A 15792-nucleotide genomic window follows, 5' to 3' on the forward strand; every position below is an offset into this window, starting at 1 on the left:
GGTTGTGGCTCACTGTGGGAGGTGTATAACCATGTTATAACCACGGCAGCAGTTACGCCTACAGCCAACAACAGTCGGGTTGGGTTGGTCACTTTATGTTGGTTACACCACCGTTTTTTACCGGCAGCTACTCTCTTAGGATTCTTCTGTCTGGTTACTGTTGGAGGTACCTCCACTGAAGGGGTCACTGTTGGGGGTGGGGTCTCCTCCATCACTGTTGGGGGTACCTCCACTGGGGTTTCCTGTGCAGCATCCATCTATACTATTATTATTATTCTTTCTCTCAAATTGGCAATGTTTTGCCGTGATAATCGCCGCCGTCACTGGAGCCAACAACATACCATATTTGTGGTACAGCCCGCAGCTGATAGAGCTCACGGCGTGTTCGATAAAAGGGTCTTTATCTAGGTCCTCCCACAGGTAAAGTCGGCGCTCTGGTGGAATGGGAAGGAATTGTGATACAATACCGGTGTATATCTGGGTCATAGCCGATCCTATTGTCTTTGTCATTTCTGCTCCGAGCCGGGCCTCGTATCTAGCGTACAGCTTATCGATTTCTTCGGCTGACATTTTGTTAATTTTATCTGGAGTGTAGTCTCCAAAGTAATGTTTGGCTTTGCCGCCAACAGCCAACGCCACCAGTTTCTCTCGCTTGGGGGAATCCCCAGTTGGGGAACCCTCCACAGACAATTGTTCGAGCAATTCCTCACACTCCATCTTATAATATAACAAGTAAGATTTAGTTTTAACTATATAATACCCGATACAGACAAAACACAGAGAAATGAAGGTTAAGTTGCACACGACAAATACTTCGAATATCATAGCTTTGCTTAGCTTTGCTTAGCTTTGCTTAGCTTTTACTTAGCTTTGCTTAGCAAACTATATATGCTACTGGTTGGTCGGTCTTTAGTACGAGCTTAGCGTGTTTAGTTTCAGCGAGCTGTTTCTTTACCCGTTCCCGTTCTAATTTACTCATCACATCGTTCTCTCTCAAACACTCCTCGAACGAATCCCTGTCCTTGCAGTGAAATAAGGCCACCCATCGCGTCTGCTCCCTGAGGTCTTTCAACACCGAGTTGAACTTCTGCGTTAGCACCCAGACGCTGTGATTTGCATGCCGGCCGGAGAAGGCCAGGTACGATAGCATGTCTCTCTTTTTTGTTATCTCGCGATTAGCGCTGCAGTCGTCCAGTATAAACAGCGTCGGTTCCCCTTTAAATTTCTCGTGAAGAGCTTTCAACCAGTCCTGCAGGCGTGTTCCAGGGTCGATTTTGTGTACGTCCGGGTCCGTCATCACCCAAGGTCGCGCGTACGTTTTATTCATGCCCAGAGTAGGGCACATGATAACGATGTTATCGAACACATCCTTGTAGTAACCCTCCAACATATCCAACACGAAAACGGTCTTCCCACAGCCAGTCTGCCCGCATATGATAGCGCAGTGTGGGTCAGTGGGTAGGTGGGGCAGTTTATTGTTGGGGGGTGTGGGGGGGTACCCCCCATCAGTAGATGGCTTGCACAAATCTCCCATTGTCTATATTAAGTTGCGCGTCCATAATTACGTACAGATATAATTTCAACTTACCAGCGGTTTGGGCCTTCTTATTAATCTGGATGGTTATCCCTTCGCTGCCGTTATCTATACGACGCCCGCTACCGTGCAGTTTATCATCATCCGTGGATCGCATGTCCAACCATAGGGCGTACTTGGTGGTCAAGTATTCACCGATCTGCACGGAGCCGAGGTCCAGGTCCTTTGTTATGTAATCCCCCACTGGTAGCTTTTTTATCTCATCCCACTGCTGGTGTGGTCTCATACCATGACTGAACAGCTGGTTGGGCACGCCCTCGATGGTAACTTCCACCTTTTCAATCTCGGGGTTGAAAAACTTCTCGCTGTCCCTCCGGAATGGATCATAATCCTCCACGGGGACGACCAGGATACCTTTCATCGATCGCGCCGGCACGTTCAGGTTGATATTCCACACAGTGTCGCTCTTATCTCGCACGACTGATCTATGCCTCAGTACACGATCGTATAGGATAGCCATCTTCCCAGAGTACTGACTTCGAACCTGCCTGGCCAGCTCCGGGCTAGTGACCATGTCGAACTCCAGAGAGATGTTGTCTATGGCATAACTGGCCTCATCACCGTTCGGTGTACGCACTACTTTGCTATAGTCGTTAAACGTGAGCTCGTATTCGAGCCTATCACCCAGCGCGGCCTGGTAAAACGGCGCGTGTCCCGTGAGCAACTCGAAGTCGAGCGGCACGCAGAATCGATTCCCGTATGCTAGAGCGATGGCCTTTTCACCGTCCGATAGCTTGTCTTGCTGGTCTGTCGTGAAGACGTATCCTATGCGCGCCCGGGTTGATTTGCTGATACCCTGGTACACATCATTGACTCGTTCTCTCTCGCTTTTCCAGAGATCCTTGTAGCAGTGAAACACGTCGCTGTCGTCGATGCTCAGTACCTCGTTACCACTGATCTTGACGGTCGTTTTCTTGATGATAGCTCGACCCACGTTCCGCACTAGCTCGCGTTTGTCGTTGTCGGAGGTCAACGTGATATTGAACGCCAGTCGAACAGTGCCTGGTACGATGAGGTCATTCTCACCAAGGTTTGGAAATCTAACCAGCAGAGTTTGGTTCTGGTCTATCTTGCTGGGATTGTTGGTGATGGTCACCGACTGTCGCACGGCTCTGGCACCTAATGGCTCTCTCAATTTTCTGAAAGGATCTAATTTTCTACCGTACATTGTTATATATAAATAAAATATATTTAAATACTAATGGATGAAGACATACCTATGGATGATATGCGGGGCGCTAGTGCCCAGGTATACGATGATGAGCAGGAGACCTCATTTACTAGTTCACCATTGAGCCAAGAACTCTTGGAAACAACGGTAAATGATTATTACGAAAGTTTAAAAAGCGATAAAAACTACGTTGAACCCCAGGGTATATACCATAAGAATTTTTTTGTTGATACAAAGGGTGTTCTACGTCTTAAGTCTGCCCCAGGGGTTGACCTCTTTAACAAGATCAATAAAAAACCACTGGCCTTGTCAACTCTAGCCAGCCGCAATGGTGGTGCTGAATTTATCCGTGAACATCTAAACATGCGTGATTACGGTGGTGCAATACCTAAGACCGTTAAAGAAGATCTGCAAGCTACCAGATCCCACCTCACCACTATAGATGAAATGACGCCAGAGCGTGCTACAGAAGCCTCGGACAGCATAGAAAAACTGTTGAGCACCTACTGGGACAAACCGTTACCGGGGTTTGACTTTCCGGTAAGGGAACTGCGTGGCTTAGACGAAGCCGTGAAACGCGTGCGTGGAGAACTCGTGAACAACATGGGGAAACTGAACGAAATCGACGAGCACATCGCTAGGGAAAAAACCAAACTCAACGAAACTGAAAACGATGATATGAAACGCCGTATCAATGAACGACTACGCGATTTAGAAGACGAGAGACGTACACGATTGGAATCCGCTTCCTCGAATCGTGAACAGCTTCGATCCCAGATCAGTCGTATTCGGGAAACAATCGATAGAATACTGAATGAGGATACAACTTTAGCCAACAGGATTCGGATATTGTTCCGGGAGCAAGGGATCACCATCGCCAGCATTCTGACTGCATTGGGTTTCATTATATCAACCCTGGTGGTGTCACTGGTGGGAGGAACCCCTGTGGGGCCTGCCGGCGGGGGAACTCCCACAGGTGGTGGTGTTAAAGACTGGATTAAAAAACTCGGGGAAGGCCTAGCTAAACTGGCTGGTAAAGCCGCCGAAGCCCTTCCCGGCATCCTGGGTAGCATCGTCTCGTGGTTGTTGGGCGCTCTGTCTAAAACTGCCATGTGGCTCAGTCAAAACCTGTGGGCAGCCATCGTCGCCGTGGCGGGTCTGGTATACGTAGCGGCTAAGAAATCTTTAACCAAATAAGTCCCAAAGTTACCCCACCAACCACTAGGGCTGTTTTATTATCAATATGCTGCTGATTGGAGGCCTGAATATGGGGGTGTGTGGTGGACACATGAACTTTAGGCTCCGGAGGTGGCTCCACTATACCCGTTTCACGTGGTGGGATGTGTGGGATATAGGGGGTGTTAATATCGGGGTTGATGCCCAACTTTTGGTCCGCCGTGGCTATGACTATTTTGTTGTTATAACCCACCACTTTTTTTACTCTCAGTTGCATATCACTCGGAGACATATACAGCCCCACACCGAACACGTAGTTAACTTTCGATCTGGCGTATTCTAACACGTTTTGGTAGCGTTCGATGGCCCGCGGGAGATCAACTGGAGAATTAATAGCATCCTCAACGTTGGAAACGAATTGTTTCTGAGCGTCGTAAGCAGTTCCCTTACCGAGGATGTTAGAACGCGTCATCGACTGCGCACCCAACAGCGACCACACATACGTTCGAATCGAGTCGTTCAAGCGTATTGTACCAGCACGAGTGAATCCTTTCGATGTGTCCAGCATGAACATTTTCCACCCGTCTGCGGTTGACTGCTCCACTTTCTGGACTGTGAAAGCAACACCACCTTTAAAGTTCATACGATCATCCCTCCATTCATTACTCGACAAAGCAAAGTCCGGGCGTAGTTTACCTTGTTTCAGTATAAGATCACTGAGTTCTTTCACTGATCGCACGCCATCAGAAGGAATACCCAACCCGTGGTTCGGCCCCGGCAAACGCCAATCCGTCTTCGGGTTTATTTCGAATTCATTACAAATACGTTCATAGGCCCGTCTATCGTATGGGTTGTTTGTTGCGTCCCACGCTTTATCCTGTGGGAGGGGGGCACTGATCTCTTTAAGGATACGTCTGACCTGGTAGTACACGTGGAATTTGAACACAGACTGACTCAGCGGTCCACGCCGAGTGTCGGTCAATGCCACACCACACCCCGTTGTAGCGCACCACACAGCAAAGTTGAATTGATTCTGCCAGAACTGCATAGGGTTGTTGAACCACGCGTGGACTGCCTCAATGTTAGTCACCATAAGCTTATACTTATCGAACACATCTAAAAGCTGGGCATTGAAATACAACTCAGGAGCAACCACGATCTTCATGGGGGAGAAATCTACATCCAGTTTAGGGTAAAACACACCAGGGGAATACATTTTAAAACTATTATATAATAAATATATATGTAATATGTACATAACACTTCCTGGAATAACGAGCGGTGAGGCCGTTCAGCTGACGCACGCGATCGATAACACGTCAGGTCAACTCGAAGTCGCACTCTGCGATATCACCTACCTACCACAATGGACTAACATTAATATCAGCAACAATAAGCTGTTCGTCAGTGGAACTCGCAGTCAAATAACTGACGGCTACTACAGCGTGTGCTCTCTAAACGACGAGGTCTTCAAACCCCTGGGAGCCGAACTCAAAATGAACGACTCAAACGGCACAGTGGTGTTAATCAACAACGGAAGAACCTCCTTGAGGCTCGGCCGACCATTAGCGAGGATACTCGGTATGTCTCCTGACGAGATAAAACCAACAACAACCGTCACAGGCACGAAGTTACCCGAACTAGTACCGTACCGAGAGCTGTACATTCATCTCGGTCAGGTGAGCACAACGTATAACATTCAAGGAGGCCACCCTTCCACTATACTGAGAGCAGTGCCGGTGAAAACTGAGAAATTCAACGACGGTAGAACCGAGTCATTTTCACCACGGCAGTATAAGAGATTAACCCAGGGCAACATACCTGAGCTGACAATATCGGTGTTAGATATAAATCATAATCCTGTAAATATAGGATACCTCAGCTTAACACTTCATGTAACATGACCAGCGCACAAGGACCCGGAGTGAAAAAATGTGTCAATATCGGGATCTCCGACCTCGGAGACACACGCGGTTTCGACGCTCCCGGAGTAGATGGTAAATCGTACGCCTTGCAACTGAAAAACAACATTTACAAACGCGTTGAAATCCCCTCCGGTGGAGCCCTAAGTGATATGATAGATACCACAGGAGCAACAGCCAACACTAAGTACGCCCTCGTCAACACCGGTGATGACAACTGGAGAATATACCCATCATTCGGAGGTAAACTGTTCGACTTAGACGATTTTGAGAGCACTACCGTCGTCAAAAACAAACCATATATGCTCGTCTTCACCGAAGATGACAAGTGGGTGTTGTTACCCGATAACAAATGGTTTCTCAATATTAGACTCGTCTCCCCTTACGTGTTCACGGATAACAAAGACAACCACCTAAACAAAGTCGTAAACAATGGAACCCTGCTCGTGGCTTACGTCCCAACTCAGAGACGTAGCATAGTCGTCAGCCCAGTCAACACTATAGCAGCCCACATGCTATCGAGTAAACCGGCCATGCAAAACGTGAAATTGCAGTTGGTGTCTGAATTCGAAGGTGTGGTTAAGATACTAGAGAGTCTACCGGCAAACTCAACACTGTTCATCAAAGTCTACCTAGGGGAACCATCGGGGAATGATGTCGAGATCGTGAAGGGGATCAAACTCGGGTGGGTGAAACGACACCAGTTTCAAGTTTGTAACGTTTACGTGCGGGTGGGTGTCGACTCCAAGACCAGTCTGCAGGGGGTCAACGTGATCGTGGAAAACAAGATATCATTAATCAATATATTCCTGCCTGACAACATACACTTCATGGGTATTAAGTTAACCCCTGAATTATTATCAGAAAACCAGTTGGAAATTATATCATAATAGTATAATAATGACCAGTCATCATCCCAACACTACACTTAACGACCTGGGAGATACGGAGGGATTCGATCAGCCTGGTGAGGAAGACACCTTATATATCCTGCACTTCAAAGACAACGTGTACAGACGGGTGTCGTTATCAGATTTAAAAGAACCCAAATGGCTGATCAACTTAACACTCGCCTCACCTTATATCACATTAGACGCAGATACGAGGTATACCACTAAGATTAGGAACAACGGTATCTGGCCCGGGGATTTCATTCCGGAGAGGGGATTACGTATGATAACTATTTGGGACAGGAAAAAAAATGGGTTAAATACTAGGTCAAACAATAAATTAACATTTAGTAATCCAAATAAAAGAATATTAATCCCTTTCACACTCATCATAGAAGTCTTCTTTGAGTTAGACAATGAAAACACCTCAAGAGTACACCAAATTTTACCCGGGGTGTCAATACACTGGTCTAAAGAACACATACACCAATATTGTCGTATTATTATACAACAGGAGACCACCTGGGGTTCTATAAACCGCTTAATAAACCTCAGTGGGGTTTTTATTACAACAGGAGAGTCTATTAGCCTCTCACCTATTATCATTGGTAATAATCTAACCCTTGTAGACTTCAAATACATTGAAGAACTATTAACTGAAACCCAATTAAAATATCTTTCAAAATATATATTATAGGATGGGTCTGTACCCAGTCGTAGAGGAAGTAGCGAAGACGCTGGAAACCGTAGATGGGTTCCGCTTGAGGCAGTTATGTGATGTGAAACGTCAACTAGAACAAGACCGTGACACACGGAAAGCACTATGTAAAAAGTATAATAGAGCTTTCAATATCGTGGACGGGGCTGACACTACCCTTATGGCAACCAGCATGGGACTAGGGGCGGCAGGCGTTGGGTTGTTAACCACCATCGTGGCTGCACCTATAGTGCTAGGTATTGAAATAACGGCTGGGGTGACAGGGTTGGTAGGGTTGGCGCTTAAGTTAGTATCACGCAGACTTAATCGTAAGGCATTGAAACACGACGAGATCAGGGTTCTGGCCGAAGCAAAGCTGAACACAGTGAGTGAGCGAATTTCCACGGCACTCTCTGACAGTAAGATCTCAGAAGAGGAGTTTAGTTCAATCCTCTCTGAGCTCAAAAAATATAACGGAATGAAACAAGATATTCGATCCAAGTCTCGTAAGTCTGCTATCAGCGAGGACGAGAAAAAAAAGTACATAGCACAGGGAATACAAAAAGCCCAGCAAGCCTTTATTATGAACACCAAAGAGATCGTAGGCGGTTCACGTTAAACTGTTTCATCGATATAAACATAACATAGCCGTAAGCGAGCCACCGATCCTATATGGTCGGTCAAAACTTACAACATAGATAAAGTGGATATGAAAGCCGACGAACCTAACTTGTACTACTTGAGGGATGGGCCGGGTAGGGGTTTTGTAAGAGAAGAATTATTGATCGTACCGTACGGCACAGTGTTACCGCCTGCCAAGTCACGGTAAACGTGATGGCGTGGCTTTGTAGTAGGGGCAATAATAGCAAGAGCTAAGGGCCCCACCAAAGCCTCATTTAGTAAATGAGGCTTTTTAGAGGGGTTTTTGAAAAGTGTTTTCGGACTATCATTCCCTATACTACTTCTGAAGACAGTCTTTACTTACATATTTGTGTATGTTCCCTGTCTGCAGGATCCCTCCATCTTCACAGTGCTAACATGCCCCTCTCTCAAACCTGGAACTGCTGTAGCAGATTTTGTCATCTTCCCTCCACGCTGGTCAGTACAGGAGCACACCTTCAGGCCACCCTACTACCATAGTGAGTACACCTTCAGGCCACCCTACTACCACAGTGAATACCTTTTCCGACCACCCTACAGCTACAGTGAGTACACCTTCAGGCCACCCTACTACCACAGTGAGTACACCTTTACGACCACCCTACTACCACAGTGAGTACGCCTTCCAACCACCCTACTACCACAGAGAGTACGCCTTCCAACCACCCTACTACCACAGTGAGTACGCCTTCCAACCACCCTACTACCCCAGTGAGTACACCTTCAGACCACCCTACAGCCACAGTGAGTACACCTTCAGGCCACCCTACTCCCACAGTGAGTACACCTTCCAACTACCCTCATACCACATTGGGTTCACCTTCCGACCACCCTACTACCACAGTGAGTACACCTTCCAAATACCCTACTACCACAGTGACTACACCTTCTGACCACCCTAGTACTACAGTGAGTACACCTTCAGATATGTGAGTATGCACCAAACCTTCTACTTTCAGTCACAGTAGACCCAAATTTCAGTACACACTGACTATCCATGTAGACCTTCACATAATCCTACTGCTACAGTACACCTTCACTCAGTCCTACTGCTACAGTACTCCTCCGTAACACAGTCCTACTGCTACAGTACACCTTCACACAGTCCTACTGCTACAGTACACCTTCACACAGTCCTGCTACAGTACACCTTCACGCAGTCCTGCTGCTACAGTACACCTTCACACAGTCCTACTGCTACAGTACACCTTCACGCAGTCCTACTGCTACAGTACACCTTCACACAGTCCTACTGCTACAGTACACCTTCACACAGTCCTACTGCTACAGTACACCTTCATACACAGTCCTACTGCTACAGTACACCTTCACACAGTCCTACTTCTACAGTACACCTTCACACAGTCCTACTACTACCGTACACCTTCACACAGTCCTACTATAGTTTATCCAATCCTATACAGTACACACAGTAGAATGTGTGGTTTATGTGCCTTTTTAAAGCTTTTATGTCATCTCTCTATACAAGGCAAACTGTTGTATGATAGATGATTTCTGATTGCAGGGAACTGCATGAGTGAATTCATGGGTCTTATATATGGTGCATATGAAGCTAAGGTATGTTATCATCACATTTCAACTCAGTTTACTTATTGTCCCGTTATATTACTTATTTTTCTATATCAAAAGATTGTCCATGGCACATGTAGCTGAATATATTGAAGACTAATAGTTGATTTGTAAAAGGTATTCCATCACCTTTCAGTTTCATTTTTGATAACTTTATGAATAGGCAGAGTTGCTCTTTAATAAAAATGGTTATTTTTGCAGGAGGAGGGGTTCCGCCCAGGGGGAGCCAGTCTGCACAGCTTGATGACACCACATGGTCCTGATGCTGAATGCTTTGAGAAAGCTTCAAGTGCTGAACTGAAAGCAGAAAAAATAGCAACTGGAACAATGGTAACATTTCAGCAAATTCATTGTGGGGACAAAGAGTGTAACAATTTGTCTTCAGTCAGCCAAGTAGACACCTCAGTGATTGTGCTTGTCCTTCTGTGCTGATGTGTAAGGGGCATGGTGGGCGAGCTGGCTAAAGCACCAGGCTAGTGATCCAGCGAGGTTGAGGCTTTGGTTTCGGGATCGAGCCCACCTGTGACCGGGTGTAAAAACCTTGGAGTCAACTTTGTGTGCAGACTCTTTCAGTGTTGTCACAACCCCTAGTGTACAGTACACAACCCTGTGCACTTAAAAGAACCCACGAATCGGTTGGTATATGACCAGATGGTGGCCACATGACACGTGCATACACCTAGTTGCGGGTACAACAACGTGCAGTAAACTTGGACAAAGTGCTGTGACTATGTGTCCCAGTCCTCCCAGCTGTCTATTGGGTACCTCATTAGGATGAGAGCGCCACAATGAACTCGGTGCGCCTAGTGTCAGCAAGAGTTGTATACTTCCCAGGGAGTTGAGATTGAAATACGATGTGCTGTTGAGATTGACATCCGGTGATCGAGGGAAAAATACCAGCGTCTTGAGCATGCACTAGTGTGTGGATATGTGCGCTATATATAAATATCCAATCTATCTATCTATGTAGAGATTGTCATTTCATTCTACTAGCAACATCCTGTTGTTACATCCTGTTGTATGGGGTATTATAATTGCCTCCGTCTTTGCACATTTCTTTTTTTCCAGAGCAGCTCTTTAAAACTGTTCAATATTTCTTCAACATGGCTCATAGATAGATCTGGTAGTGTACTGGCACCTTTTTGTAGTTTTGGAGTTCTGAACTAAATATTTTTGGCGTTTCCCTTTCAACAAGTTTGACTTTGAAATTGGTGGTAGTGCTCTTTTCCAGAGCAGAACTTCAAAACCACTCAACATTTCTTTGCCAGCCTTGGCACATTGATATGTCTGATGGTGAACTGGTGCTTTTTGGTAGTTTTGGAATTCTGACTTAAATATTCCATGGCAACAGGGTTGGTGGTATTGCTCCTTTCTGGACGGCAACACATTTCACATAGTTAGGCATAGTTATGCTGAGTGTTTTGCCATTGCAGGGGATATTGATGACTGCTGCCCCCTGTGGTTGTATCATTCTACCAGTAGCCTCCTGTTGTTGTGTCATTCTACCTGCAGCCTCTATTGGTTGTATCATTTTACCAGCATCCTCATGTCATTGTGTCATTCTCACAGCAGCCTCTTGTGGTTGTTGTGTCACTCTACCAACAGCCTCATGTCATTGTGCCAGTGACCTCCTGTGGTTGTTGTTGTCACTCTACCAGCGTCTTCTTGTGGTTGTGTCATTCCGCCATCAGCCTCCTGTCGTTGTGTCATTTTACCAGTGGCCTCCTGTGGTTGTTGTCATTCTACCTGCAGCCGCCTCTACTGAGAAGTAGATTGTTGTTTCATTCTTTTGATGGAATAGAGGCTGTGGCAGTGGAACAATGTTATTACTGCATCAATGTAGTCACGTGTGAGCAAGTATTGTCCATGGGAAGTGATTTCCCAGTATTTTCATGTAAGGTACACTGGCCCATAAAGTCACCTTGGTATCTTATGTCATGGCATGAAGAACAATGAATCCTTTTCTACTATAACATCTGAATACCCCGAAACCGAATTGCGCTTATGGGAACCAAATACTAGCAATGATGTTTCTATATTGAACTTACATGAGGCACAGTTACAGTTTTTTTCCACTAGTAAGTTAAGTTATGTTGGACTTTTGTTTTTGTCTTTAAACATTGAGGGTTGGTGTGTTTGATTTTTTCTGATGATTCTGTGTAACATTGCAGGCATTCATGTTTGAATCCTCCTACAGTATGGCTGTTACTGAATGGGGCAACCAAAATAAAGTAGACCCCAATTATTCCCATTGCTGGCAGACACTGCAGAAGCACTTCAACTCGAGCTGGAAACCCAATGGTAAGTACTACCATGTTAAGACAATAACTGAAAATTCAAGTGATCGCGTGTCATGGCACATTTATGTCAATCAGCCCATTGTAGGCTAAAAAAACATGTGCAGTAGCCATTTTCAAAGTGTAATTTTTTAGTTTTTAAATAAAACATTGAAAAAAGATGTTTTATTCTGAATTATTGTTTGATGTTTACAAATCTTTCACATGCAGTTTACACAGTTCCACCTATCTGGAACTATCTCTCTAATCAGTCTGAGAATAAAAGGGAAATCAGAGTACTGGAACTTAGCACTGATTTCTCTGAAATGAACCCATCTCATTCAAATTTAAGCATTACTTCCACTGACATGGGACAATGTGGTGACTTGAAGCAGCCATAAGTGAGCACATTTACTTTTTATAATATGGGAATATGAAGTAAGACAATGCTTCTTTGTAGGTGATGGGAAGCAGCAGAAGACTTTCACTTTCTAGACAAGACTGAGGACTAGACAAGGACAAGATAAGCAGTAGACAGTAGAGCCCCAAGTTCGTCTGGCAGCTAAGAGAGGGGTCAGCTCCATATATGGCTTGTCAGATCAATCTTACTCAGTAATGATGTTTGTGTTCTTGATGTGTGTCAGTTCTGGGTTCATAATAAAAGTCGCATCCACTGACACATCTAGGTGTGTGTCCTTCATAGTTAGGTTCATCTGACTCTGTGGACATGAGTTCTTTATCAGAGTCAGCTATGGGTTCTTCAAATATGGACACAGATGATAAGTCACACTATTGCTTGACTATACAGATATTTTTGTAGTGAAAAACTCTTCTGTTTTTGATCTGACTTCATATGGGGTTGTGCTATGGAGGCAAAATTCTCAAAGTGCGTATGTCTGGCTCAGTATTATAAGCATTACAGTGATGTTTCTCTGTACAAGGTTAATAGATGTTTTCAGGTATATTATAACTCATGTTTACCAAATGTTACCAGATGAACCATTCTTCTCCACAAATATTAGTGGATATTAGCACAAGGGTTGTTTGTTTGTGTCCAGTTTTAATATGACCCTCTGTACATGTAGAATTTCAGCAAATGTTTTCAAATATAATGTAATTGGTGAGTCAGTAGTTAGCTACCTGTCTGCTTGTGTCACGTCAGCTTGCTTCTATGATCTGACAGGTTTGAGTGTACCACTCACAACATGAACTGTCTGGTGAATGGAGTGTAAACATGGGGTGTGGGGTGTGGGGTGTTAGGTGCTATTCTGTTGTTTGGAGCTTACCTGGAGATGGGATTGGGCCTGGGTTACTTTCAGTTCTGTGATCCATCATGCATGTGGGCTTGCAGTGCTAGAATCTTAAACTGTAGTCTGTTTGCTGACCATTTACTGGTCTGAGTGGTTTGATATCACACTTTGTATTTCACATATCGCCAAAACCCAATAAGGAGGTCCAATTGACATGTAAAACTATTCGAAAAATAGGTTTTCCAAACTTGGATGATTTATGGTTTATTTCGTAGTATATTAGGTGTATGCTTAAAACCTGAAATGATTTAAAGTTAAGTATTCAGATTTTTATTCTGTGGACACTAACACCTGGTGCATCTTGAATGGTAAAATACAACTAAAATTTACGTTACCGGTCACTAATACACTTCTAATTGTACACAAAAGACATGAAAGGCCAACTGAACATTTTAAAATATTTTATTTAACAATGTGGAACACATTAAATCATCAAGTGTGTGGTTATGCTTGTCCAGCATTAACACAGAGCAGTTTAGTCCTTCCCTTTTGGAACTGACAGACTTCCAGTCTGGAACGTACATAAATGCAAATATTATGAAACATCATCCAACTGCCATTAGCGTGTAAACTCATTTGTAATAAAAGGTACATATGTATTCGAGAATAATATCAAAAATTGGCATCACAGGTTGCACGCATATGCCAAACGTCTCTCTTAGAAAGAAGATAACGTACATTTCAATGATTTCAACATAATGCGGCATTGCAATTTTAGTGGTTAGTGAAGAATAGGGATCCATTCCATATGAAATCTGAACTGGATACTTAAAATTTATGTTTTTACCTTCATCCTTTGGGTAAAATGACTAAACAAGTATGCATCAATATATTTACTTCCCCAGATACCCGGTAGAATACGTAATTGTGGACAGCACAATTAATTAGCCATAAATGTTAAATGAAACAGTGATTCATGAAGACCTAGTGAAAACTATAACGGCTAACAATCTCAAAAAATGCTGAATAAACATGATGTTCTCACAAGGTACATCTCTCAGGGTAACGAACATTTCAAAACGGCACATGTTTTTCACTTGCGTATGACATTATGTAGAATCGTTAATCTCTTGGCAAATCTAACAGTCGAAATCTCTAATTTGGTATTAGAAATACAAGAACAAAAATGGAACTATACACTGGCACCAGAGTTTTTGGTTATTTCCTGGTAACGCACATTTCAGTCTACCGATACTCATGATAGTTACGTTCAATGGTTCCTGAATCATCTTGGCTAAGTTTCAGCATGCGCCCTGATTTTCCACATGCTTGAGGAGGTTGTACTGAACATATGATCTCTTCCTTCTTACACCAAACAATATCACTGCGTCTGGGCAATTGAAAGAGTTGTTTCTTTTGTTCCATGAATGTTATGTTGACTGTCTGATCAGCATTGTCAACTTCAAGAATTCTTCCGATGTACCACCTGCCATCATAGATAGCAGCTACATAGGAACCATTTGAGTATTCATGAACAGCTGCATCTCTAGGGTCCACTTGACCTGCTGTTTGTGCCTCCTCTGTAGGACCAGCTTGTGGATCTTGGACTTCTGTTGCTGAAGAATGTGTGACTTGTGACTGTAGATCTTGGACAGTTGATGTGGTTTCCAAGGAATGGATTTCTTCTGACTGGTTAGGAGATGCAAGAGACTCCATTCTCCAAGTGTCACACAGTCCACCTGAGATGCCCACATCACAGTAACAGCTTAGATCTCTTACACTGATGCTTGAGGTTCCGTGGCCAACCACAGCATGAATCTTCATGGTTCCTTTTACACTGTTCACCTTCAGCTGCTTAACTCTGTTCAAGATGTCCTGGCACTCCGAGGAAGACACAAAGAAGAACTTAACAGATTTCAGATTTGATGATCTTGCCCATGTGAAAAAACTTTTGGGATCCTGGATGACACACTTCCCACTACGGACAGCCTCATCAGCCATACGTTTCGCTGTACCTCCTAGTCCATCACATGGTCCCTTGCCATGACCTGCTTCAAAATAGTTCCATCGAGCTTTCATCCCAAAAATTGCTTGATGGTTTGCCACTGTGTTGAAAACAACTTTGTTCATGTATTGACTTGTTGGACTGTCTGTCCAATAATGGATTATCTCCACATTCTCATCTAGTGCCTTAATATCAGGCATCAACTTGTGAAGTATTGCAATAACTGTAGAAGACGCATGAGATACTTCATCAGACACAGCAACAAAACTCTGATTGGTCAGCTGACCAGCATCGTTCCTGTAGTAGACTAAAATCGGATGAAGAGTCACTCCAACTTGATTCCAATATGCGCTTTGGATTTTGTCTACAGTTTTGCAAGAATAATTTTCTGCAAAATCCATGTGACAAATCATCTGGTGTTGAGGTAGGATCTCTTTTAACCTCCTGATTTCTGCATACTGTGTTTGTACACGATCGACATGACATGAGAAATCGTCCACTTGCTTTTTCAGGTCATCAATGAAGATACCGCTGGTCACTTGAGAATCCACAATTCTAGTG

General features: G+C 44.2%; 1 protein-coding gene across 1 annotated transcript in view; it reads left to right on the plus strand.

Moving 5' to 3' along the window:
* Window positions 1-13905, plus strand: part of LOC137288156 (homogentisate 1,2-dioxygenase-like) — a 45423-nt gene extending 31518 nt beyond the window's left edge. The window contains exons 12-16 of the mRNA XM_067820573.1: window positions 8463-8589; window positions 9636-9688; window positions 9902-10030; window positions 11872-12001; window positions 12437-13905. Coding sequence (XP_067676674.1) covers window positions 8463-8589; window positions 9636-9688; window positions 9902-10030; window positions 11872-12001; window positions 12437-12471 — 474 coding nt within the window. The 3' untranslated portion in view covers window positions 12472-13905. The remainder of the gene's footprint in view (window positions 1-8462; window positions 8590-9635; window positions 9689-9901; window positions 10031-11871; window positions 12002-12436) is intronic.
* The last annotated feature ends 1887 nt before the right edge of the window (window positions 13906-15792 follow it).

Source organism: Haliotis asinina, chromosome 6, assembly GCF_037392515.1.
Source record: "Haliotis asinina isolate JCU_RB_2024 chromosome 6, JCU_Hal_asi_v2, whole genome shotgun sequence".
NCBI lineage: Eukaryota > Metazoa > Mollusca > Gastropoda > Lepetellida > Haliotidae > Haliotis > Haliotis asinina.